The 24670-nt window shown below is 34.1% G+C and overlaps 3 protein-coding genes across 6 annotated transcripts; 2 read left to right on the top strand and 1 right to left on the bottom strand.

The window, feature by feature from the left end:
• The first annotated feature begins 201 nt into the window (after window positions 1-201).
• On the top strand, window positions 202-8114 carry KU80 (Ku80 family protein). Of its 2 annotated transcripts, XM_086419523.1 has the most exons (12): window positions 202-453; window positions 968-1060; window positions 1432-1483; window positions 2468-2599; window positions 3082-3485; window positions 4628-4914; window positions 5036-5231; window positions 5320-5523; window positions 5781-5948; window positions 6049-6363; window positions 7605-7735; window positions 7871-8114. In XM_086419523.1, the coding sequence occupies exons 1-12, from the start codon at window positions 442-444 to the stop codon at window positions 7929-7931; spliced, it is 2055 nt and encodes a 684-aa protein (XP_086275649.1). In that variant the 5' UTR covers window positions 202-441; the 3' UTR covers window positions 7932-8114. The 2 variants fall into 2 exon arrangements, with proteins under 2 accessions (XP_086275649.1, XP_086275650.1); XM_086419524.1 differs by lacking the exons at window positions 202-453; window positions 1432-1483 and having other exon boundaries at window positions 971-1060.
• A 1961-nt stretch (window positions 8115-10075) lies between these two features.
• LOC147389524 (peptidyl-prolyl cis-trans isomerase FKBP53-like) lies at window positions 10076-16805 on the bottom strand. Of its 3 annotated transcripts, none has more exons than XM_086419526.1 (11): window positions 16649-16805; window positions 16497-16570; window positions 16058-16293; window positions 15831-15970; window positions 12668-13007; window positions 11738-11908; window positions 11376-11652; window positions 11151-11238; window positions 10973-11014; window positions 10810-10858; window positions 10076-10397 (listed from the first exon to the last, which is right to left on the bottom strand). In XM_086419526.1, exons 1-11 carry the CDS (start codon window positions 16659-16661, stop codon window positions 10316-10318), a joined length of 1512 nt encoding a protein of 503 aa, XP_086275652.1. In that variant the 5' UTR covers window positions 16662-16805; the 3' UTR covers window positions 10076-10315. The 3 variants fall into 3 exon arrangements, 2 of the variants coding, with proteins under 2 accessions (XP_086275652.1, XP_086275653.1); XM_086419527.1 differs by having other exon boundaries at window positions 11376-11649; XR_015170922.1 differs by having other exon boundaries at window positions 10319-10397; window positions 10937-11014.
• A 2835-nt stretch (window positions 16806-19640) lies between these two features.
• LOC147389523 (glutathione S-transferase zeta class-like) lies at window positions 19641-24670 on the top strand. Its single transcript, XM_086419267.1, has 10 exons — window positions 19641-19870; window positions 19936-20029; window positions 20403-20459; window positions 20557-20642; window positions 20751-20822; window positions 21200-21253; window positions 21369-21444; window positions 21530-21591; window positions 22757-22816; window positions 24356-24670. Exons 1-10 carry the CDS (start codon window positions 19853-19855, stop codon window positions 24455-24457), a joined length of 681 nt encoding a protein of 226 aa, XP_086275393.1. The 5' UTR covers window positions 19641-19852; the 3' UTR covers window positions 24458-24670.

Here is a 24670-nt window from a genome sequence, read left to right as displayed (position 1 = left end):
GGGACATGGTTGATCTAGATCCGATCCAATAAGATATCGGATTGAAACCTTAACAGATCGGATCCTTATTAGAATCCAAACCATCAATCCAAACCCAAAGTTATTGGATTGGAACGGATCGAATTCCGGTTATGATCAGATCCATTGACAGCCCTAGTTGGGAGCCCTATTTAACGATTTTGATATGAAATTGATTTAGAATATATTTAAGTTTCCAAACAAACCCACAGAAATAGAGAGGGTTTTTTCTGAAAAATATAAAAACAACGTAGGGATCCTTGTGTAATTTGGTTAATTTGCATCATGGGGCGAGGGCGGGAAGAATAAATAGCACTAGAAGAATTTTAAAACCCCAATTTCCGTCAAAACCTCAAACCGCTCCTTTTCTCTCAGTCTTCTCCAAGAAGCTGAAGTGTCTCTCTGTAAACTTCTCAAAAATTTATGGCTCGAAAGGTAAAGTTTCTCTAAATCATTAAACTAATTCCTTCTCATTTACTTCGATTGCTTTCGCTCTTTAATTCTCTGGAAGTAATTAAGTATATTAAGATCAAAACTTTGATAAATTGTATAAATTTATGAACTCTACACCAAATTGTTGATGATTTGCTTATTTTGGCCAATTCCTTCAATCAAACCTCGTGATCTGATTCAGTTTTTCTAAAAAGATGATATCTAACTTGTTGAAGAAGGTCGATTTCAGTGTTCTAATCTCTATAGATTCTTATACTTCGTATGTCTGTAGGAGTAATGTTAGGTTTGTAGTTATCTGAAACAGTGGAAATCTTATGAAACACATTTAAAAATCCCATACTGAAAGTATTTATGGTTAGGGTTTACTTGAGAGAGTTATACTCTCCAGCAAAAATTACATAAATTGGTCACATGGGAGAGACATTGGATTATATATTTTTGCGGCTAATGGTTACTTCTTTTGTACATAAACTTGTTTTTTTTTTTTACTTGACAGGAAGCATTGCTTTTAGTGCTCGATGTTAGTCCGTCCATGCAGGATCTTCTTCCCGAGGTCGAAAAAGTCTGCTCGATGCTTATACAAAAGAAGGCATGTCTTTCTCTTTCGAATTTTTTGTAAATGTTTCTCGTGTTGTCTTACATTCTCCAAAGTTAATAGCTACTAGTGTGATAAGGGTAATAAATGGGTTCCAAGACCAACAATGGCTTTAATTTGTCAATTGATATAGAAGAAAGAAAACTTGGTATTTATGTGGGGTTTTGTGTTTAAAATTTTGTTCATTTCTACACACAAATATCCAATGTTAATAGCTACTAGTGTGATAAGGGTAATAAATGGGTTCTGAGACCAACATGGGCTTTAATTTGTCAAATGATAGAGAAGAAAGAAACCTTGGTATTTTTGTGGGGTTTTGTGTTTACAAATGTCATTTCATTTCATTTTCATATTTCTTTGTGCAGATTATTTACCATAAAAATGACGAAGTAGGGGTCATTTTATTTGGAACTGAAGGTGATTCTCACTTTCTTTAGAATGTTTTTTCTAAGATGTGGTGCAATAATACAATACATATTCGATTTAGTCTTCATGGCTTGTTATATATATGTGGTCAAAGAATATATTGGGTAAATTTTTAACTCAAAATATAAGTTTTCTATCATGAATTTAGAAACTGAGATCCAAATCACACCTTATACATTAAAAAGAAAATTTCATGTGGACCACGAAGGTGTTTTATGACCCCACAGATCCAAGGCCTTGGGATAAATTTGTTGGTGAACACCGTTGATTAGATCCATGATGGGAATACCCATGAGCAAAATTTTGGCCTCATGCTTCTAATTGTTCTTGATGGCAATCTACAAAACTTGGGAGAGAACAATTTATTTTCTAGTCTGATTCTCTTCTTTCTAATGGCATTTTATTGATTATTTACTTAAACCCCAAGTAATAATAACAAAAAAATTCATTAAGTGCAAACATTATTTTGACAAATTTGTTATGCAGTACCATTTCTTTATATTTTATAGCAAATATCAATTTTGTAGAGGGGGAGAATCTTAGAATTGCCCCAATAGGAGATAAGATAATGGAAAGTTGATTGGGAGTTGTGACACATCAACACGTTCAACAAATACAATAATAGCACTAGTGAGGAGTACTTTGGTCCAAGTCAAAGACTCTAATAAGGTGAGAGGGAGGTTGCAAATGAGATGGATTGAAGTAGAAAGATCCGAAGGAACATGCCTTGACAGATGATATAGCTCTATATTGTTGACCTTAGTATTTGGGATAAGGGGTGTAGATGATGATTCCCCCCTCCCCCTAAAATACAATGATGTTACCATACTTATGTTTGTTCTCTTTGTCAAAGATTGCTCGTATTTCAGTATTATTAATTTTCTAAGAAGCTATTAAAATTCAAGTTTTCATCTTTTGTAAGTAATTAGTTGATCGATATTCTGACTGGCAATGCTTTACTCTTGAAATCTGCAGATACTAAAAATGATCTGACAAATGAAGTGGGTGGGTATGAACATGTGGTGGTTTTACAACCTAGCAAAGTTGTAGATGGAGATATGATTGAAGTTTTGCAAAAGCTTCCAAGAGGATCAGTTCCTGGTGATTGTATCCAACATGTTTGCTTAATTTGTCAATTACAAATATTTCTATTCATAGGCTCTCTGGGCCTCTAAAATAGTTATTTTCTATTTATTCGTTGCACTCTCTCAATACAATTAGTTTTAATCTTACAATTTTCTATCACAATAAAAAATACTTACGAGACAAATTTCAACCTTGTGATTTTCTATTGGTTTCTCACTTTGACAAATGTCAGACATTATCTTTAAGCTGTTTGGATTTTTACGAGTGCAATATTAGTGCTGCAGCTCATGGTTTTGATGACTATCTAAGTTGTATATTTCTCCTTGGAAACTTTATTGTTTACCTTCATATTTAGGCACACACTATCAGATGGTTATTAGTAATGTGATGAGCATTTGTGCTTCTTAAATTCAAAAACATAGAAAAGTTTTTTTGTTAGTTTCCCTTTAAACATGCATGAGGGCATATTTTTGTTCTTCTCTGCGTCCTTGACTCGTTGGTAGTTCTTGATGCTATTGTGGTCGGGATGGATATGATGATAAAGAAATTTGGACCAACAAACAAGGGAAAGAAACGGCTTTGTCTCATAACAAAGGCACTAGACCCTATTAAAGAGCCGTATGAAGGGACAAAAGAAGATCAAATAGATACTATTGCCACACAAATGAATGCTCATGGTGTAAAACTGGAATCTATAATTGTGAGAGGAGAACTTACAGGAGATGCAGATACGAGGGTAATGGAAGAAAATTATCATCTATTGAACCGATTTTCTAAGAAAGCACATTCGAAAACAGTACTTGTTGAAAGTCCAACTTCATTGTTAGGTGCTCTTCGAACTCGAAACATATTTCCTGTAACCATATTCAGGGGTGATCTTGAACTAAGCCCAAACATGAAGATAAAGGTAAGAATATGTGCTTTAATGTAACTGGGCTTGATATAAACATATTTCCTGCATAATCTAACTGGGCTTGATATAATATTTTCTTAGCATGTCATTTGCAAGAGGATGCATGAAAATTGTAAAATCCTATTCTTTTGGAGGGACTGTTTCGCAGCATCAAGTATTAAATCAAACAGTTTTCATCATCTTGGATTTTACTTGGTGTTTCATTGGGCCACTAGATTACGGGGGACTTTAGTGATTAATATTTGGTCTTGAAAGAACTTTTCCTACTTTCTAGCCAAGTCTGTTCCAACCCTACATCCTTCGCATTTGATAGGGTATTGATGTTTCCCCGTCGGAGTGAATTCTTCCATAACAGAATTCCAGAAGTTCCCTTTAGGGTGCAAAGATACTCATCATTTTATATTTTATGAGAAGGTAATGAAACTGTGTGAAGAAATATTGCATATTTTATGAGTAGTATCTTTAGGAACACCAGAATTCTGAATTTCTGAACTTAATTGGATTTTTAATTTTATCAAGAATTGTGAAATTTGAGGAAGAGACTTGATTAAGGATTCATTTAATCGGTACAATTCAATTTGATACTTGATCACCATGTAGCATGTCTTCTTCTAAACAGAAGTACATGTCTGACATGTCAGACACAAATTACATTCAGACATCTACAGATACCAGTGTGATACTCTATATTCTGTTGATTTTTCTTTTGTTACTCGCAAGATGTTGATTAACATTCGTGTACAAGTTCTATGTTTTCTTGTTGAAGTTTTATATGAAGCAACTTAACATTATGTATATTATTATGCATGTTATCTGGTTTTAATGTATATGATACAAATAAGATCTCCCATCACATTATCCATTGTTATAATTATTATTGAATAATAATTAGTTTGTTACATTATTTAAAGTTTACTACTGAATCTATGAGTAGTCTATCCAACTTTCCCAGATCCGACACTCCTTACCTCTCTGTATCACTTGATTTTGTGTATGACACAATCATAAGCATGGATATTTAACTTTATTAAGATCCAATTAATGGAGTGTTCTATGTGCTATGCCTTTTAGAAATCAGTGGTATAGTAAATAAGGTTTCTAGATTCATCCTACTGCAACTTCATTTCATGATTCAGGTGTGGGTTTACAAGAAAACATCTGAAGAGAAGTTTCCAACACTAAAAAAGTATTCTGATAAAGCACCTCCAACTGATAAATTTGCTAGTCATGAAGTCAAGGTAGATTTTGAATACAAAAGAGCTGATGATCCAAATAAAATTGTACCTCCGGAACAAAGGATTAAGGGTTATCGCTATGGACCTCAAGTGGTTCCTATTTCCACTGATGAATGGGATGCTGTCAAGTTCAAACCAGAGAAGAGTGTGAAGCTTCTAGGGTTTACAAATGCTTCCAACATAATGCGGTAAAATCTAGCTGCCTAGTAATTTGGTTTTGGCATATAGAATATTAGATTGTAAGTGTGTGCATTTTCTGATTCTTCTTGTTTGATTATCTCTGATTCTTATACATCATTTACCCCAAAGACACTATTACATGAAAGATGTAAACATCTTCATTGGCCAACCGGGAAATACAAAAGCCATTCTTGCAGTTTCTGCCTTAGCAAGAGCTATGAAAGAATTGGATAAAGTAGCGATTTTGCGCTGTGCATGGAGGCAAGGCCAGGGGAATGTAGTTATCGGTGTTTTGAGTCCCAATATATCTAATGTGGAGAATATCGTAAGTTTTATTCTGTGGTTGCATGAGTTCAAGGTATTTTTTATCCTTTTTTATTGGACTCAGTGAGGTGGTTGATTCTGTTGTGCAGCCAGATTCATTTTACTTCAATGTACTTCCTTTCGCTGAGGATATCCGAGAGTTTCAGTTTCCTTCCTTCAACAATATGCCTTCATCGTGGCAGCCAAATGAGCAGCAACAACAGGCCGCAGACAACTTGGTCATGATGCTTGACCTTGCACCACCTGGCAAAGAGGTTCTGCAGCCAGATTTCACACCTAATCCTGTCTTGGAGGTTCTTCACTGTGCAACTTTCTGCTGCTTCCCTTGGTTATAGCTTAGATAGGGTTTGCATTATTGCTTTAAATTTGTGATTCATTTGTTTCTATTAGTATATAAGGTTCATGTTTAAATAACCAAGGCATTTGAAGAGGATGGTTAATATGGAGTATTGATGTCTTACTGTTCATTTTGTTAATGGGGTCATGGTGGTCTTTTATCGGTCCTACTATTTATCGAATCAAACTTATGTCTGTTTATATGTTGTTTCAGCGTTTTTATCGCTTTCTTGAGTTAAAATCAAAGAAGCCAGCTGCAGATGTTCCTTCACTTGACAAAACTCTAAAGAGGATTACTGAACCCGATCCGGAACTTCTTTCTCAAAACAAGTCTGTTGTAGATGAATTTTGTAAGCAGTTCGAGCTTAAGGAGAACCCAAAGGTCATTTTTTTTAATAAAAGGGCTACTAAAGAACCATATCTTTTTGTTGAACACTTCCTATTGTTAAAATCATTAGTTCTTAAGTAATTAAGCATTGCAGATTAAGAAGTCAACTAAACGATTATGGAGAGAAAGACCGTCAAGTTCAAATGAGGCAGAGCATGCTATTGATGCTCAAGCTCCCATGTTGGTTAAAGATGAATCTGCAGTGGTTGACAAAATTGGCCATTTGAATCCTGTCCAAGATTTTGAAGCCATGATGGCACGCAGGGATAGCCCAAAGTGGGTTAATAACGCAATCAAAGATATGCAAAATATGATTTTTGACCTGGTGGAGAACTCATATGAAGGGGATACCTATCACAAGGCACAGGAATGCTTAGTTGCACTTCGCAAGGGGTGCATTCTTGAACAGGTGTGCCATCTTTCATCATTTTTTCCCCTATTTCCTCCCTTTTTTTCTCACTTTTCTTTGCGTTGGTGATTCCTGTGATTTGCTTTAAGTTGTTAGTCTCGAAGCTCAAATAACTGTGGCTTTTATGACTTCTAGTGAGCAGATATTCCATCTCCTATTATTATTATTATTATTTTTAACAACTCCTTGGGATGTCGTTCAGTGATACTCTTTTATGTTGGTTGCAAATTTGGAGTCGTTCTGACTTTTTTGGCCTTTCTATATTTTATCTCAAGTAACGCTCTTTTATTTGAAGATGTGTGCACATTTTCTTTTGTTATTAGAGGATTTGGATCATTTTGCTATCTATATTATGCTGTTAATTCTGTCAGGAAAAATAATAACATGAGTGGAGTTAAGTGAAACTTGTTCTAAATTTTTTTTTCCCTCTTTTTAATGGTTATTCAAATTGTAAGACTTAATAACACTTGGGGTATTAATAGTTGGTATAATTAGATGAATGAAGGATTCAACAGAACCTACTATGCTTTGTGATGCCTGTTTTTTTATGTACTTGCATTGATGCTGCTTTTCTGCATTGTTTTCTGATTTCTTGGGGGGTGATTTTAGAATCTCTAGTTATACCTAAGTTGTTGATGTCTGCATTTGTTTCATGACCATGGCTATTTGAGAGCAGTATGTCTAATTGAACCATTATCCGTATTTGTTACTGGTAGAAACACATATATTTAGAACAGGTTTTGAGTAGAACTAGAACTTGTTTCTTGTAATCTGATGTGGATTCTATAGTTTACATCATTTTGTTTGTAAGCTTAGGTTTGCTGTCTACATTGTTAGTGTGATCTTATGACATATTTATGTAAAGTTTATTGGGATTTGGATGAACGTTATTTTTGGGACGAGTGCCAATGATGGTTTGTGCAGAATATAATTGAAAAAAAAATAAAAAATCAGCTTTCTTTTCCTTTTTTTTTTCTAAATGACGCCGTCCATGTTCTGTTGCCATCACTTCCCTCACACAAATCATAATGCTTCATACATATTTGGTTTTGAATTATTAATTGTATATCATTTAGCTGAACCTAAATATTTGGGATGAGGGCTATGGTGTCGATGATGATGGTGATTATATCATTATATGATTTTCAAAGCTGACAGTTAATCCAATATATTACATGGGCCAAGAAACATCGTGTACGCATAGGTCAGCCTATTTGTGTTTAAATTAAGGTTTTTTGCAGGAACCAAAGCAATTCAATGATTTTCTACGCCATTTATTGAAATTCTGCCATGAGAAACAGCTCACGTCTTTTTGTGAGTTCCTCGACTCGAAACAGATCATGTTGATCACTAAGACTGAAGCCGTAGACAGGTTTGTTCTACTCCATTTTCTCGATTCACTTGGAAGCCCCTTATATTTTTTAATAGGCCCTCCATATTTTTCTTTTAAACTTATCACATGCTCCATTCATTTCTTTGAACTTTTTCAAACTGCACCTTTGCGCAGTGACGTCACAGATGATGAGGCCAGAAGTTTCCTAGTCAAAGCTGAGCCTGCAATCGAGTAAGTAACCGACATGAGTTACTTGAAAAATCCAATCAAGAACTAGGAGCCAATTCTAACGATGTAAGATAAATCCTTTTACTTGAAACGATTTTGGTTACGGATTTCCTTTTGTATGAAATATAAGAAAATGTGTTGTAGGGATTCCACATTTTTTGTTGTCAATTAATATCCATTTTGTGGCCAACTTTTTTTTTTTTTTTCTGTACAAACATACATGTTTTATCAACCCCTATAACCTTACACATGAAACATGGGGTTTAACTTGTTCTTTGAAGCTAAACTCCTACTCCAATCTTAACTTGATCGTTGGCATATTTTACTTTTAAACCTCTTTTTGTTTTTTCCAATCTTTAATTGGGGGTGGTGCAGGCCAACGCACCCCCATCTGCCACCTACTGTGGCCCCCTATCCATTTTTTATTGGATATGTTAAGAGAGTTGCTATTGCCACACCAATTCCTATGTAAATCACCCAAAGAATTGCCACACAATTGGTGTGGCGTTAGCAAAAGTTGGTATGGAAATAGTAGCTCTCATTTGATGAAAAAGAAAATTCCCAACGAGTTGTGCTGGAGTGACCTCAAGATTGGACCTCATATCACCCATAGATGTTTTTCTCGTATCTTGAGGAAAGCATCTATGGTTCCCATACACTTTCACATCAAGATGTTCGATGTGAGGCCCAATCTTGAGGTCATTATTCATTCCAATTGTAGATCAAACTCTTCTTGTTAACTTGAATATATTCACTCTATTTGTCCATGTATTGCCATGCCAAGCCTGGTGAACCTCTCAAACTTGTTTAGATTTTTATCAGTAAGATTTAGAAGCTCAAAATAAAGTGCCTGAATGATCTTTTAAGTATTTGATGAATTGGCTTTCCTAGAAAAATGTGATTTACAGGTGTTTGATTGTGCTATTTTTTAGAGAGTTGCCATTGGCACCCCAATTTTTACTTATTACACCATAATTTCTTAAATTATTTATCACACCCCAATTAAAGATGAAAACCACACTTTTCAAACACTACTAAGGTTTGGTTCAAATTATAATCTCGAACATCACCAAACATTATAACACTTATTCAAAGAATTTCAGTGATTGAACTATGATTTGACTTATAAAGTCCTAAATCCAAAAAATAAAAATCTATCAATAAAAACGGAGAGCTTCTATTGGCACCCAAGCTTTTACTTATTTTCAATCATTCACTTATTTTCTTGGGTGAATTACCATATCATATGCTGAATATGACGAGATTCCAAGTTTGGTACATTGTTCATTTTAATTTCATTTCTTTCTTACCAGTGAGAATTTACTCGAAAAACATGTTTTGAGAATTAAAATGAACAATGTACCAGAATCAGAATTTTTGCAAAACTTGCGCATGTTTTCGGAAAATCTCTGTTTTTTCATTTTTAATAAGGGTATATTAAGTAAAGGTTAGGGGTGCCAATGGCAGCTCTGTTTTATAAAGAGTAACAATTTTCCTTCCGTAGATGTTTTTGAAGGGGAAAATCCTAGTGTTATTCTCACAAGATTACCGGGCAATCAAACATTAGTAAACATTTACTAACAAAATTCCATTTATAAAGACTTTATTACTGACAAAATCCCTTTTATAAGGACTTTATTACTTTCTGAAATTGATTTTTCTAAAAAAATACTTTATCTGCAATTATACACGCCCATAGAACAAAAAATCGAGTCAATTGAGTTAAACATTACAACAATGTTGTAACCATCAAGAAAGATCTGAAGATTTAGGTACCAAACTTTAAAAAACAAAACAAGGATCTGATGATAAAACGTTAACTATGGTTATGGCCAAGTTACAGTCGAACAGCACATTAAGATCTGCTCGACTAATCTCAATTTTTTTGAAATATTGGGATCAATTAAAAATAATCCCATAACATTCAATACCTATATCAAGTATTTCGTCATACTTGATGCAATTAACACCAAAATGTACCAATCAAATCAAGTGGTTATCATCAACCTAAGCTTTATCAAAGATTTGGGACCAACCATGTTCCCTCATTTCATCAAAATCTGTCACAGAGAAATCTTCCATTATGACTAGAATGTTTTCACATGATGCATTTTCCTAAGCAATTTGAAATCTATTGAAGAAGAAAGTCTCTGCAATCAAACAAACCATAATTGGATTTTCCCAACAAACACATAGAGCATCAGTACACAAAGGTACAAAGTATAGAGATTCAAAAATCAAAATTAAAATTTTCTATTTGGTTATGAAAAAAAAATGCATTTTAGGTTTAATTTTTCTACAACCATTACCATAAAACACTGTTCTTCATTATCTAGTCCCATGATCCAGCCGCCATAAAACAAAGAAAAATGTACTTGAAACAGAAGGTGATTAGCGGACGTCCACCAACACAACCTCAAATACCAGCCATGCGTTTGGTGGTATTTTCCCACCAGCTCCTTTAGATCCATAACTGCATTATAAATAGGACAACATAATCTCATTAAAAATATAGATAAACTAGAGTTCACCTGTGCCTACGAGACATGGGCATCCTCTTTGTGGTTAATGGGGTAAAGCGGAAAAAAATAAATAATAACAATAAAGTTGGAAAGGCATTAGTAAAAAATCTTGGTTTAAAGGGTAAAAGAGGAAAGATGATAAAATTAGAGGGTCAACATTGAAAAAGAGGAAAGGTAGTAAAATTGGAGGAATATTATTGAAAGAGGGAAGAGGGAGGAAAGACAATAAAGTGGCTAACGTGAACCCTATATCTGTAGCAATGGTGGGACCCACCGTTGTGTTTTATTATATGGATATGCAAATAAAACAATAAGATGAGAATACAAAAGAAGCAGGAAAAAAAGGATTGCTGCGCTACGCACCCCATTGATGGTGGTATTGTGAGTCTTCTCTTGTCACCAATGCGCATACCTGAGGATAAAAAGACTCGAGAAGTTAAATGCCACAACAGTTTCAGCCAATTTGAAAAAAAAAAAAAACACCTCATACTCAAATCTAAGCCTATGGGTCGTCAGAGATGCGTACCATTAACCCCGATATCCCATCCCTTTATAACTTCCCCTACACCTGTAAGATGCAACAAGGCACAGTTAAAAACAAGCAATAAAATCAAATTTCTGCTACTAGTGAATCATGGGTGAAGTAAATGCGTGCCCCCCCCCCCCCCACCAATAAATATATAAAATAAAAAATAAAACAGTACCTAAGCGGAACTTAAAAGGTCGGCTGCCTACATTAGAGTCGAATATTTGTCCATCCTTTTTTAACTTGCCAATGTAATGCATGGAGACCTGGATCCAAGTAATAGCCATTTCAAATAAGTGAACTTCACATTAAACCATTTCTCTTAAGAGGAACTAAAGATGGTACATTGGCTAGAATAGTCTATAATATTGACCCACAAGAAGGTTAATAACTATAGCATTACCTTATTTCCAGGAGAGGCTCTTTTACCATCTGGTTTGCCCATTTCTAACTCCTCAATAACTAACCCATTAGAGAAGGTCCTTGCTTGTGAAGGCTTCACTTCAGTTTTCTTCTCATCTATCTCCACAACGGACCCCTTCTTTCCTTCTTCGTCCGTATTTGCATTTTTATCACTCTCTTGGGCCTTACTCTTGTTCTTCTTCTTCTTCTTCTTCTTCTTTTTCTTCACCTCAACACGGTCTTCATTGGTAGCAATGTTCCCATCAATTTCAAGACTTCTGAGCAAAACACATAGAGAGGTGTCATATGGTAAGCATATAATAACACTCCTAAATAGAGAAAGATAAGCTGATCAAATCTCACCTATCATTGGGTAGTTTATCTTCTTTGTGGACATCATTCTTGTCACCATCCCCAACTCCAAGAGTTTTTCCCTCTTTAGCTTGTTCTTTCTTTTTCTTCTTTGACTTCCCAGCATTCTCATGCCCAATCTCTGATGATGGCAAGGAAGAATCATTTGGATGTTCAAATTCCCTGCTTGAAATCAAATTAGACACATTAAAGTTAAAATTAAAAAAAAAAAAAGCATCTTTAAATATAGCTAACATCTTGTGTGATGTGAGAAAGATCTCCACTGTGCATTAATCACAAAGTGTTGCCCAATCTAGGCTTCATGGTTCATATAAGATGGAAACCTCCACAGTTTAGCTGAGACCGGAACCTAACATTGAATAATTTGGAATGTCTCAAAATGTTTTGGTCAGAATGATTTGGCGGGAATAAGAGCCACCACGCCTGACTTCTTAGGTCAATACCCGACAAATACACTCACATGCAGGGCCTTATTCACCACTACAACGTGTATGCCTCAAGAGAGGTGCAGGCTCCATAAAAGACATGAGATATAATTTGAGACAACCAATCAATCCACATAAGAAGTAACAGTCTAAAACTTCGGTTTATGAATTTTTACCTCAATTTATCTATCTCCTTTACCTACAAATGTAGGTGTTTGCCTTGGAACTGTCACACGGTGAGATAAATTATCAAGAGAAGGACCACCAACTTTTTTTTTTTCCTTCAATTTTATCTTGATAATTGATTCACTATTAAAATATTTTGTAATAACAAAAAATCAAAGTTTGCACCTCGTACTACCCTGAAGGGCAAACTTATGGATGCAATAAACAGTAAACGGTGTGTACACTTAAAACTCTTTAAAGCTGGTATATAGATACCCTTTAAAACTCACTTATCTCTATATATATAAACAATACAAAACAACAGTCAGACCTTTTTGCTTCGTCATCTTGAATAGTGTCGATTTTCCTTTTCAAGTCCGTGACCTGATCACCACGATTTTCTGCCTTCTTGTTTTCCTTGGCTATCTTCTTATCAGATTTCTCTTCAACTCGAGTATTTTTAACAGTGGGTTTAGTCTTGGGTAGGGGAGTGATTGGGAAACCGTCTTCATCTTCACTTTCTAAAACTGGGACACGGGTAATATCCTTGACAACAATTTGCCGTTGACCATCATCATCCGAATCACTCTTTTGGTATTTCTTCTTAACTCGTTTATGGTGGCCATCACCATTTGCGGTATGCTCATCATCCAATATCTCCTCAATTACAACTGAAATAAAAACAGAATATTTTCAAACAGAAATATATCTTGATAAGAATCAAATGGAGTACAAGTAACAATTTTATTAAAGTAGTTAATACTACAACAAACTAGTAATTTGGAAAAATCTGTAATCTGCATACTTAAAACAGTAATTACTTCCAAACTCAAGAATCAGGACATAAAGAACACGTGGTATGTCAAATCCAAGCTTACAACAGGTCCCAAGGCCCCCACCAAGATGTGTCATAATTCAACTTGATTGGACGAACATGAATCATCCCCCAATCTACGATGTATTATTTGGGTCATTTGCCCAATTTTTTTACAACCCTCCAAAAAATGATAGATATGGGATAGTGTGCAACATATAATAGTTAATTTTTGACTTAGGAGGATCATCATAATGGTAGGTCTATAACACCTTGTGCACCACAAAACTAACATTTTATTCCTGGTGGCATAAGCAACTTCACACATAAAGAGAAGACTAATGATAAAATGACTCGAAAAACCATACACAGTCTGTACTCAGTTGACGTGGCAAGTGCACAGAACCGTAGACTTTTTTCCTTGTGTATTCTGAAGAAAAAGATCTATGGTTCTGTCCTGCCACATCAACCGACTACAGTTTTTCGAGTCAGATTATCACGACTCCAAAGAGAATGTACACATTTTTTTTATAAGTAGAATGTACACATTCATGTACCCATATCCATCAATAGACATTGATTCCAACATGCAATGGTGATATCTTACTTCTATGCATCACAGGAAAATAATGCATGTACTATGGAAAAGGTTCGTCAAGTATCACCCACATAGAGTGGATTACATCCTGAAAAATGGTACTAGTAGCTAAGCGATCAACAGAGTCCACTAGATTAGACTACCTCAATTGACAGGAATATGCGCACTAGCAATTTCTGAAAAGACCACAATACAAGTGGCGGACTTGGACATGACTTAGAAATATCAAGTTTCGCAAGTATGAAAAAAAATGTTTGGGAATTTTGTGGTCGATGAATAACATCATTAAAATGATGTTATTTACAGCTAGAAGAACATTATTAAGGGTATGTTTGGTAACACTTCTGAAGTCTGAAGTCTGAAGTCTGAAATCTGAAGTCTGAAGTCTGAAATCTGAAATTTGGAATCTTGTTCTGGAAAAGTTGTTTGTTTATAATTTATAAGAGCTTCTGGTTACAAACAGAATTTTAAAACATAATGATCATTTTGACAATATTACCCTTCTGTAATTATAATAAATTGTTAACCAAAAAACATGCATAATGATGGTAATTTTCAAATTGAATTCTCATTCAAAATACAAAAACAAATCATTTATATATAAAATAATATAATTTTTTTTCCAATTTTCTGTTTTTCGTCTCTCATTTATATTATTCTCTCTCTCTCTCCAATTTATCAAAACCAAGAAAATACAAGAACCAAGTAAAACACAATAACCAATTAAACAAATCATACACTCTAAAGAGTCCGTCCAATGACCAAAGAAACAACTCATACACCCTAAAGAGTCCACCTAAGGACTAAGGAAACAACTCATACACCTAACAAAACCTATCCATCTCTCTTTCTTTCTCTCTCTCTCTCTATTCGTCTAATGACCCAACTTTATGCAAGAAGAAAAACAAAAAAGATAGAAGGAAAGATAAAGAGAAGATGAAGAGAGAAATAAGGAAAGACGTTGAAAATGGTTTGATTTCTCCATAATGGGTTCGGTTGGTTATTTGAGATTTTAGGATTTTTGTTGAAGTTTTGATTTTTTATTTGGTTGTTTGTTAAAGTTTTGATTTTGGGTTTTTGTTGAAGTTTTGATTTTTGATTTGATTGTTTGTTGAAGTTTTGATTTTGAGATTTTCTCAATATGAGATTCACATGCTATTAATCGATCAAGGAATAACAATAGAGTAGTAGATGCACATACCTTTGTAGATCTTGAAAGCCGAGTTGGACATGAAGGAGATGTAGAAGAGAAAGGAGAGGTAAGGGTTTAAAGATTTTTACAAAAGAGGGATAAGTGATGGAAATAATTATTTTGAGGAGGGTATTTTAGGTATAAAATATTTTTTCAGATTTCAGAACTTCGTCCAGCAACTTTTTATGGCTGATTTTTTTCGACTGAAAATGTCTTCTTGTTCTTAAATCTGAAAATAAACAAACAAGATTAAGACATCTGAAGTCTGAATTTTAATGGTGGACCACCTCCATTCAGACTTCAGAAGTGTTACCAAACACACACTAACATAATCTTTCAACTTTGTTCAAGCCCATCATTGAACAAGATCTCTAGATAGTGGAGAGGGTATCATATGCGGGGCAGAAATAAACAAAAGGGATAACACCTAGGTGCAATCAAGTATAAAATCTAAACAAAAAACAAATATGATGGTAGCATATTAACATAGTGACAAAGTCAGGGTTCGGGAATAATTCAGCAAAAGATTGATTAAGTGGGAAAAATATCGGATAAATTGAAAAAAAGAAGAAAAAAAAAAAAAAACTGTGTATAAAAAATGTATTTCATATATTAAATGATAAAATAACACTTTAAAAAATAAAAAAATTGTGATTTTTTTTTTTTTCAAAAAAATCATCGATTAAATCATGATTAATTGTGATTTAATCGACAACATTTAAAATTGTGATTTAATCATGATTTTTTCAAGAAATCACATATTTTTGTTACGATACATGTTAGAAGTTTTCTATGAAAGAGGATGAAAATCATTATTGATTGGGATTCATATGTCATATGCACACCATGTAAAATAAAAATGGTATCTAACTGTGCCAATATAAGTATACCTCCACTGTTCATCCTTGGCGAAGGTGGGAACATTTCAAGATCACTATCGACAAAGAAATCATCCTCGTACTCCTCTTCAGTGTTGCATTCAGTGGATTGCTCTGTGTCGGACTCGGCAATATCTTCCCCATAAGAATTGCTAAAAACTAAATTAAAGGCAAACAAGAAATACCCTTCACCAAAAATTCCAAATAATCAAACAGTTTTTTTTTTTTTTTGAGGATACGTGTTGTCACTGTCTCCACCGCATTCGTGACCATTCCCAAGATAGTAACCTGTGAGGTGGGCACTTTGAGGACCGAGTACAGAGAAAATTACATCATCTTCTTCCTCGAATTCGAGATCCAACGGACACGATTCAGTATGATTGGGAATCAAAGCACATAACAGAATTGGTCTTTTATCACCTACGATACACTGAACTAAGACCTTCTCTGTTGAAGGGCCAATACCCAAAGTTGCCTGCACCAACATAGTATGCCTTCTTAAGACCCATACAGTTGGATGCTCCTCAAGATTCGCGTAGTGTGAATCTCGAGGACAATACAGCAATGAAGAACAATGGATGATGCACATCTAAGTGTTATAGAATCATAATTCATACAGAATAAATCTCAAAAACCCTAATCCAAACATCTAAAAAGTCTTGAGCTTTGGATACAAACCTGAGAAATGTGAAGCCTTCCTCTCATGTTATCAAATTGATGAGTGTAGGGTTTTCGTGGTTTTACTTCAATTCCTGCGAGAGAATAGAGAATTAAAATAAATAAATAAATAAATAAGGATTTGCAAGTTTAGATTGAGAAATAAAACAAACCCCAAAAAGCCATTTCTTAGACTAAATTCTCTTTGAAGAAGATTGATCGATTTGACGAATTCTCCAACGTTGCTCTCCTAAAACCCTAGACAGGCCTGTGTTACTTCTAAAACCCTACGCAAAGCTATGGCAAAGCGGCCTACTATATGTTGCCCGTAATAAGGGAAAATTACTTAAAAGGACCCTCACGGAAGGTTTCTTTCTAAATAGTCCCTAAGTTGGCAAGACATTAGTAAACTTTTTCTTTTTAAATGGTCTGGACCTCATGTTCCACATTTGAATGCCCTAACGGTTCGAACTCATAGTTTTCATAAAAAAAAATTAGATGTTTGACATTTCAATGAAGTTTCAGCGACTCCTCTCCATTAGAAATAATTTAAGAAAAAAGAATATATCATTTTCAAGGAAGTTTTCAAACATTTAAAAAATGTAAGTAAAAAATTAAGGATTTTTCACTTTTTTTCTTCTTTTTCTTTTTTGATGAAAATTGATTAAGAATGATTTTTTTGGATTGAAATCCTTTAAACTAGTCGTTATTTCAAATTTTTAGTCGAAAAACTCGAAAATTGAAAATGGGTGGGTTTTACCAGTGTTGAATTCATTACTTGTTATTTAAAAAGTGGTGAAGCATTAATTAAAAAGCATCGAGTTCTAAATAAAAAGTGAACTCGACAATAAATAGTGATGAGTTTGACAATAAAATTTGTGAACTTGACGGTACGATGGACCATTAAGAAAGAATTTTTTTTATTAAATGTCTTGTTAAGCTATCGTGCAAAACTTAGGAACTATTTAGAATGAAACCCTTCTCCGAGAGTCCTTTAAGTAAATTTTCAATTACTTAATACACCTTGCCGGAGTGGGAAGGATGTTTTCTAATATAAATGCGCCCACTCGAGAAAACGAGGAGCTTAAATAGTTGACATCAAGAATTAAAGTCAATTGAATTATCAATCACGACAATTCATGTTCAAACATAGAGATTGACAATTTGCAATCTTTGATCTTGATTGTTGTAAAAGATTGTTCCGAGGATTTTATAATGAAGTTTGATATCAATCATTGAAGTAGTCAATTTAGATAATTTGAGTTATGAATCTCAAAAATTGAAAGGGATTGGGCCTAAAAAATGAAAAAAAAAAAAAAATTGTTTGGATTGAGATAAACGAAGAGAAGAGAAAACAATTTTCTCTTCACCTTATTTGGATAGATAAAGGAGAAAAGAAGAGAAAACAATTGAATAGGAAGTAATTTGTTCTATTTTCTCACTTCCTCTCATTTTCTCTCATACTTTCTCTTTATTTATCTCCATTAACTTTCCATTCTCTCCCTACTTAACTTCCCAAACAAGAGATATGGAGACAATCCAAATAGAGTGTAAATGGATTGTCTAAGTAATGCAATGGGTCCCATTTCCCATTCCTTCAACGTTGTTGCAAATCCCAAATCTGAAAACTCTTTAAGCTAACTTCATTCTTTCAATCCTAAATGCCTTTTTATCCTGATTTCTTCTATGGTTCCCATACATGAAAATGTTAGGGTGCGTGATGTGAGGTCGCTATATATTCATATAAGAAATATGAACCAATGTTTTAAAAATCGAACTGGACGACGGTTGAGCCAGGCCCAATCAGATACTCTAAAACATTGATATGGACTGTTACTTAAATTCATGACACTTCCCAATCTTCTAATTATCTAAAATTAACAAAAATTTATTCCTTTTTTTACTTTCTCAATCCATGTCATTTTGGACTTTATTCATCTTTTTGGTCCTTCATCCCTCTTTTTGAAAACCTTTGTCATTTAATATTAAAAAAAATCTTATATCAAAATAATTTTAATTGCATTCAAACTGATGACTTGCCTCCCTTGACCTGTCTTCTCTTAAAGACTAATATAAAATGATCTTGATGCCCCTCTCCTTAACCAAAAACCCTTGATTGTTTTTCCTCATTTTCAAACCTTGATTTTTGATTTTCAGAATGAGTCATCTTTAACCTATAAAGATTCTATCTACTTAAAACCTCAAGGCAACATACGTTTTTATGTTTTTTAATAAGTAGAAAATGATGGATTTTGTGTAGAAATATCAAGGTTGTTAAGTGATGTGTTTTCAAATGATGGATTAAAGGGTTGATATGATTATTATTATTATTATTAATTATAAAGGTTCAAGAGCTTGAATATTTACATATTTTGGAAGAAAAATCATAGGATTTTTGGTAGAGAATGAAGATGAGGGCATCTAGGTCATTTACCTTTGTTTACCAAAGAAGACTAAGGTCAAGGGGTATCTTATCAGTTTGAAAGCACAAGGCTTATCTAAAATATTCATGAAAACGTGGAGGAGGGGGCTATATTTAAATCAACAATACAAATAAGCATAGATGTAGGTAGGGGTGCACATTGGATTGGATAAATCCGAGATCCGAACCAATCCGAAGCTTTTGGATTGGATTGGTTCGGATTAAACACACACATGGTTCAGGTACGGATCGAAGAAAAAAAAAATCCGATTAATTTGGTTCGGTTCCGGATTATGATATAATAGAACCGAACCAATCCGAAAACCGAACCAATATATATATATATATATATATATAATTATTTAAAAAATAAAAATTTCAATTTTTTATTTCTTTCTTCTTCTTTTTTTTAATTTTTTATTATCCCAAAGTCCACGTTTAAAAAAAGTCCTACTTATTTTTAAGGTTTGAAGATTGGAGGAGATAGAATGCTTGATTGAGGAAGAAAGTATCTATCTTTAATAAGTATGAGAACCGAGAATCGATCCGAACCAATCCGAACCAAGATTGGATTGGATTGGTTCGGTTCTATAGAGTAATGGATTGGTTCGATTTCAATTTGTAGAACCGATCATGTTTGATTCGATTCCAATTTTGTCAAAATCCGAACCATGTGCACCCCTAGATGTAGGAGTTGGACTTGGCCATCGTTTCGGCCTTATGTCTTTATGATTGGCCCAATGTAGATTTGTAGAGTACCTCAAAAGAGTCGTCAGGGTTCATTTTGTAATTATCCTTAAATTCTTTTTCTGAAACGAAGCGGACTAAACGAAGAAATTACAAGGCTGTGTGACTAGTCGATACTACATGCAAAACTCCAGAGTCTCTCTCCCACTTGAAAGTTGAAACTTCATATTTGACTAGCTTCGAAGATCGAACTCTCAGTTTTCTATCCATGGATCCAAACTCACAGGTAAATTTTCATTTTCAGTCCTCCAAAATCCACAATAATCTCTAAAATTCATCTTTACTGTGCAGGAAATCTCTTCTTCTTCGTCTACAAAGCTTATTTTGTATTCTTACTGGCAGAGCTCGTGTTCATGGCGCGTCAGGTTCGCTTTAAACCTAAAAGGTTAGATTCATCTTTATTCTTCGTGTTTGTTTGCATTTGATTCTGATTTCTTGTTTTTATTTCAAATCTCTGTAATTTTGATACTTGATATATATAGATTCTTTCGGTGTATGTTGGAACTATTAACTGAACTGGTTGATCTTTGGTTTAATTCTGATTTTGTTGTTATTGTTCCAGATCAATTTAATTTTGATTATTAAGATCTAGATTCTTTCAATAAATGATGGAACTATTAACTGAATAGTAGATGTTTGGTTTGATTCTGATTTCTTTTTATTATTTCTGATCACTTTAATTTTTGATAGTTAAGATCTAGATTCTTTCAATGAACGTTGGAACTACGAGCTGAACTGGTAGATCGTTGGTTTTATAGGCCTTACTTATGAATACAATGCCGTTGATCTTGGAAAAGGAGAGCAATTTAGTACAGGTGAGCTTGAAGTTCTTTATAAAATAGAAATTAACTAAAACGGATCATCAAATGTATCGGTTAATCCAATATTTTACACATTTGGCATGAATTACAGAGTTTGAGCGGTTAAATCCTCTTCATTTTGTACCGGTGTTAGTGGATGGTGATTTGGTGGTTTCTGACTCATTTGCAATCTTGTTGGTCAGTAATTTATGTAGAAATACTAGAGTAAATATCATATGTTATTCGGTTTGTAAGCTATCTAGCCAATTTTATTGAGTGTTGTGTCATTCTTCTGTAATTGGACAGTATTTGGAAGATAAGTATTCACAAATTGCTCTTCTTCCGAGTGATCCTAAGAAAAAAGCTCTCAATCTCCAGGTAACTTGCAACGTGGTTATCTTTGTGGAATTACTTTATGAAAACAAGTTTGTCGTGTGAAGCATGAATCACATGAATCATTATTGATGCTCATGTTTAACACACAAATTTAAAAAAAAAAAAAAAGGATAAAAATTGAGAATGGCTGGATCCTAAAAAAGTTGGAACCTGTGAGACCATTCAATTAGCTTGCTTGTGAGCTACAAGATGATTCCCATTTGTTATTGGGAAGTCTTTACTATATTTTGAGGCAAAAAAGTTAATTGTTGAACCGCTTCTCTTTGCATCTCGTTGGGCACCCGGGAAAGGAGAATCGTAAGCTTCGTGATGATTTATAATCCAGGTGTTACAATGCTAAGAAAACTATTGTGTTACAGGTTGCAAGTATTGTTAGTTCTAGCATACAACCTCTTCACATGTTGGCAGTGCTGGTATATTACATTTGCACTTGTTCTATTTTATGTTTTATTTATTTTTGGGATAGATTAGTCTTGCTAGTTGTTAGTGTTCAATCTTTAGTTACATAGATCTCTCCCATCTCTGCAGAAGCAGCTTGAGGAAAAAGTTGGTCCCAAAGAGCAAATGTCATGGGCTCAACGTCATATAGAAAAGGGTTTTGTTGGTAACTTCATCTCCTCCCCATGTTCCATTTTGTGTTTAGTAAGTCACTACTGCATGATCATTCACAATTTTTGTGCTATCTACAGCCCTAGAGAAGTTGCTGAAAGATTTTGCTGGCAGATACTCTACCGGAGACGAAGTTTGCATGGTCTCCTTCTAGCGCTTTGCTCTTCTTATTATTCTTTTTAAAACCAGTAATAAATTTCATACTAGCTTATTGCATTTTCTTCATTCTATAAACAGATGTTAGTGGTAGCAATTAAATTATTCTTAATACAGTTGTACAAATGATAACTTTAAGTTCAAAGGACATGGATTCATTATAGCTTTTTACACACAATCTAGAAAAAGGTTGGATAGGCACACAATCCTTTGTTATTAAAAACTGTGCGAAGGGTAACCAGTAGCACAATTGTCTAATCTTCTCACATAACCTTCATCAAAAGGGAAAGTCATTGGCATCAGAATAATAGACTTTAGGAATCTTTATTCTTTAAGTAGAACTTGATTTACTTCTAAGAAACAATGATGATTATTTCTCCCAGCTACTACAATGGATGAATATTTGTGCTGTTGTTAGTTAAATCTCTTCTCTAGCTATCCCATACTGAGTATTAATCATGTCTGTAATATCATAAGGATTCATTGACCACGACTTTTGATTTCATAAGATAAACCAAAATAACAATGACCTTAAATAGTGTAAGAGTGGGTCGCGTCTATTAATAAACTGGATGGATATGTTTTAACAACTGACATGTTTCACATTGGTTGTAATCTCCAAGACCCATGGGCTTGGAACCGTTAAATGCAACTGATGAATGAAAAAAATGACTAACCCTAGCATACGAATGGAGTAAACTCTCAGCCTAGTTTCAAACTACTGATAGAAAGAGAAAAGCCAGCATATTAATCCAAAATGCAAAGTCCTTGTCCCATTATGGGTGTAAGGGAAGTGGGGAACCATAATCAAGTTTCATATTCTTGACTTGAGTAGTAGTAATGGAATTAAACATTTGGTTCTTACCGCTACATGATTGGGAATAAAAGGCAAGACTTTTTATTTGAGCATATCCATTTCCACCAAATGTTTTCTTAGGGTTCTAGATCTCAAAATTCTGAAGGAATGGACTTAGAAGCTACATCAATATCTAAGAGGCCTGATCGTGATGCCTTTTTGAGACTTAAATATTAAATATCACTGCAGTTGGTTATATAATAAGTTCTTTACTCAAAATGCATTGGATTTCATGTCGCTAACAGTACCAACGAGGGCCTCAAACTTGAAACTAATCAGAGACATTTATATGCAGGCCGATGTGTTTTTGGCTCCACAAATAAGTATAGCCAGTGCAAGGTTCAACATTGATATGGTGAAGTTCTTTTATTCCTTTTGTTTGTCCTTTTTATGTTGTATTACAATTACTTTGATTGAACTTTGTGCGGCTATACCATCTAGAATACAACTATTTTCTAGTAAATACTGCTAGCTGTTTTCAGGTTCTGTGTCATGCAACTTCATTCTATTGTCTCTCCGTATTTTTCTACAGCCAACAGTTTACTTATGACTTGTGGTTATTGTTTTTTTTATTCTTTTGTTTTTTTGAGATATGTGAAGGGTTAGTGATTAGCAAAATGAAGTTGTGTTCAAGAGGGTTTAAACCCAAAATGTGGGAACAACACTCCACATGTCTAACTAACTTAGCTAAGTTGGCATTTCAAGTAATGGTTCTTGATAGCATTACTTAAACTTGAAGCCAAACATAAAAGACTGGAAACATGTTATATCACATAATAGAAGGCTGGAATTCATGTGTATCAGTACTAAATTTACACAATTGAATTATATATAAATAAACCTAACTAATAAATGTACTAATTGAACTGTGATTACTTTTGGAGTTCTGTTTCATGAAGTTGGATCCAAATTAAAGCTTTAGCTAGTGAAGTCATGTTTTGACACAATTGATTCAAGGTTATTATGTAGTGTACATTCATAAAAACTTAAAAAATGTGTAGAATTAGTCAATAGTGATTGCTTGTCCAATAATATTTAAGGTTCTATGTTAAAACTAGCTTTATCTAACTTAGGTCCGTTGTTCTGTTCTTTGTGGTCACCTTGGCCACTTTTTAATGAAATTTTCGTGCTTTTGACTATCAAAAAAAAACAGAAGTAACTTATCTAAAAGCCTACACTTTTAGCTGAGTCAAGGATAAATGATGTTCTAGAGTAGGTAAGCGGTTTGGTGTGGGAGCAAGACTTTTGTTAAGTGACTTTGCTCCTTGGATGTAAGAGAGAAATTTAAATCAAATCCATCAAAGATCACAAAGACCTTATGGGCATTTTACAAGACATCATCTTTTGGGCATATTCAATGCCTGAATTCCTTATCTAATTTTGAAGTTACTTTAGAGGTGTTGTTCTGATGGATTCTAATATATTGAATACTCCAACCTCAATCCATTGGGTTCATCAAACCTAATTCATTTGTTTATAGATAATAGCGGGTGACATTAAAGGCTCAAACTAAGTATAGAAGAGAGCTACTCTTTGTGGCCCCAAGATTTCATGTAGTCATTTTGATAACCTGTTTTTGTATTTGAAAATTTGCAACACAATGTAAAGTATTGAGCTCCATGGAAGACATGATCTACTTGACTCGGGCGTGATTTTTAAAACTTCCTATTGGCCGCACTTTCTTTGAAGTGTTTAGATACATCTTTTGCATATTTTAAGGGTGGTTTCAGCAATGTTGACCTGTTAGATTTGAAGTCTTGAACTATCTAATATGTTGAAGAATTTGAGCTGGTTCATTGTTTGTAGTCGGATACTTGATATTTATGACTTAGCTCTGTTATTTGTTCCTCAACCTTGAATGATATAATCTATTTTTGTTTCTGTTTTGGTGCAGTCCAAGTTCCCTACTTTAAGTAGAATCTATGAAGCGTGTAAGGTTTTACCTGCATTCGAAGCTTCTTTACCAGAACGACAACCTGATGCTACTGCACAGTAAGCTTGGATTTCCCCTTATATGTAACATACAACTTCTTGTAATTAATATGTCATTAAACAGTAAGTCTATTTTCTGCACCTTGTCTACCGTAAGAATGCCAAACCTAGTTGCTGTTGTGTTCTCTTTTCATGTTGACATGCATGGGAAATAATTTGTTTGTAATCAAAAGTCATCCCCAACATATCAATAAAACAAAGAATAATGATTTTCCGA

Source organism: Akebia trifoliata, chromosome 12 (assembly GCF_017979445.1).
Source record: "Akebia trifoliata isolate Shusen 1 chromosome 12, ASM1797944v1, whole genome shotgun sequence".
Lineage (NCBI taxonomy): Eukaryota > Viridiplantae > Streptophyta > Magnoliopsida > Ranunculales > Lardizabalaceae > Akebia > Akebia trifoliata.
The sequence above is the reverse complement of the archived record's forward strand: the minus strand, read 5'-3'. Positions and strand labels throughout refer to the sequence as shown.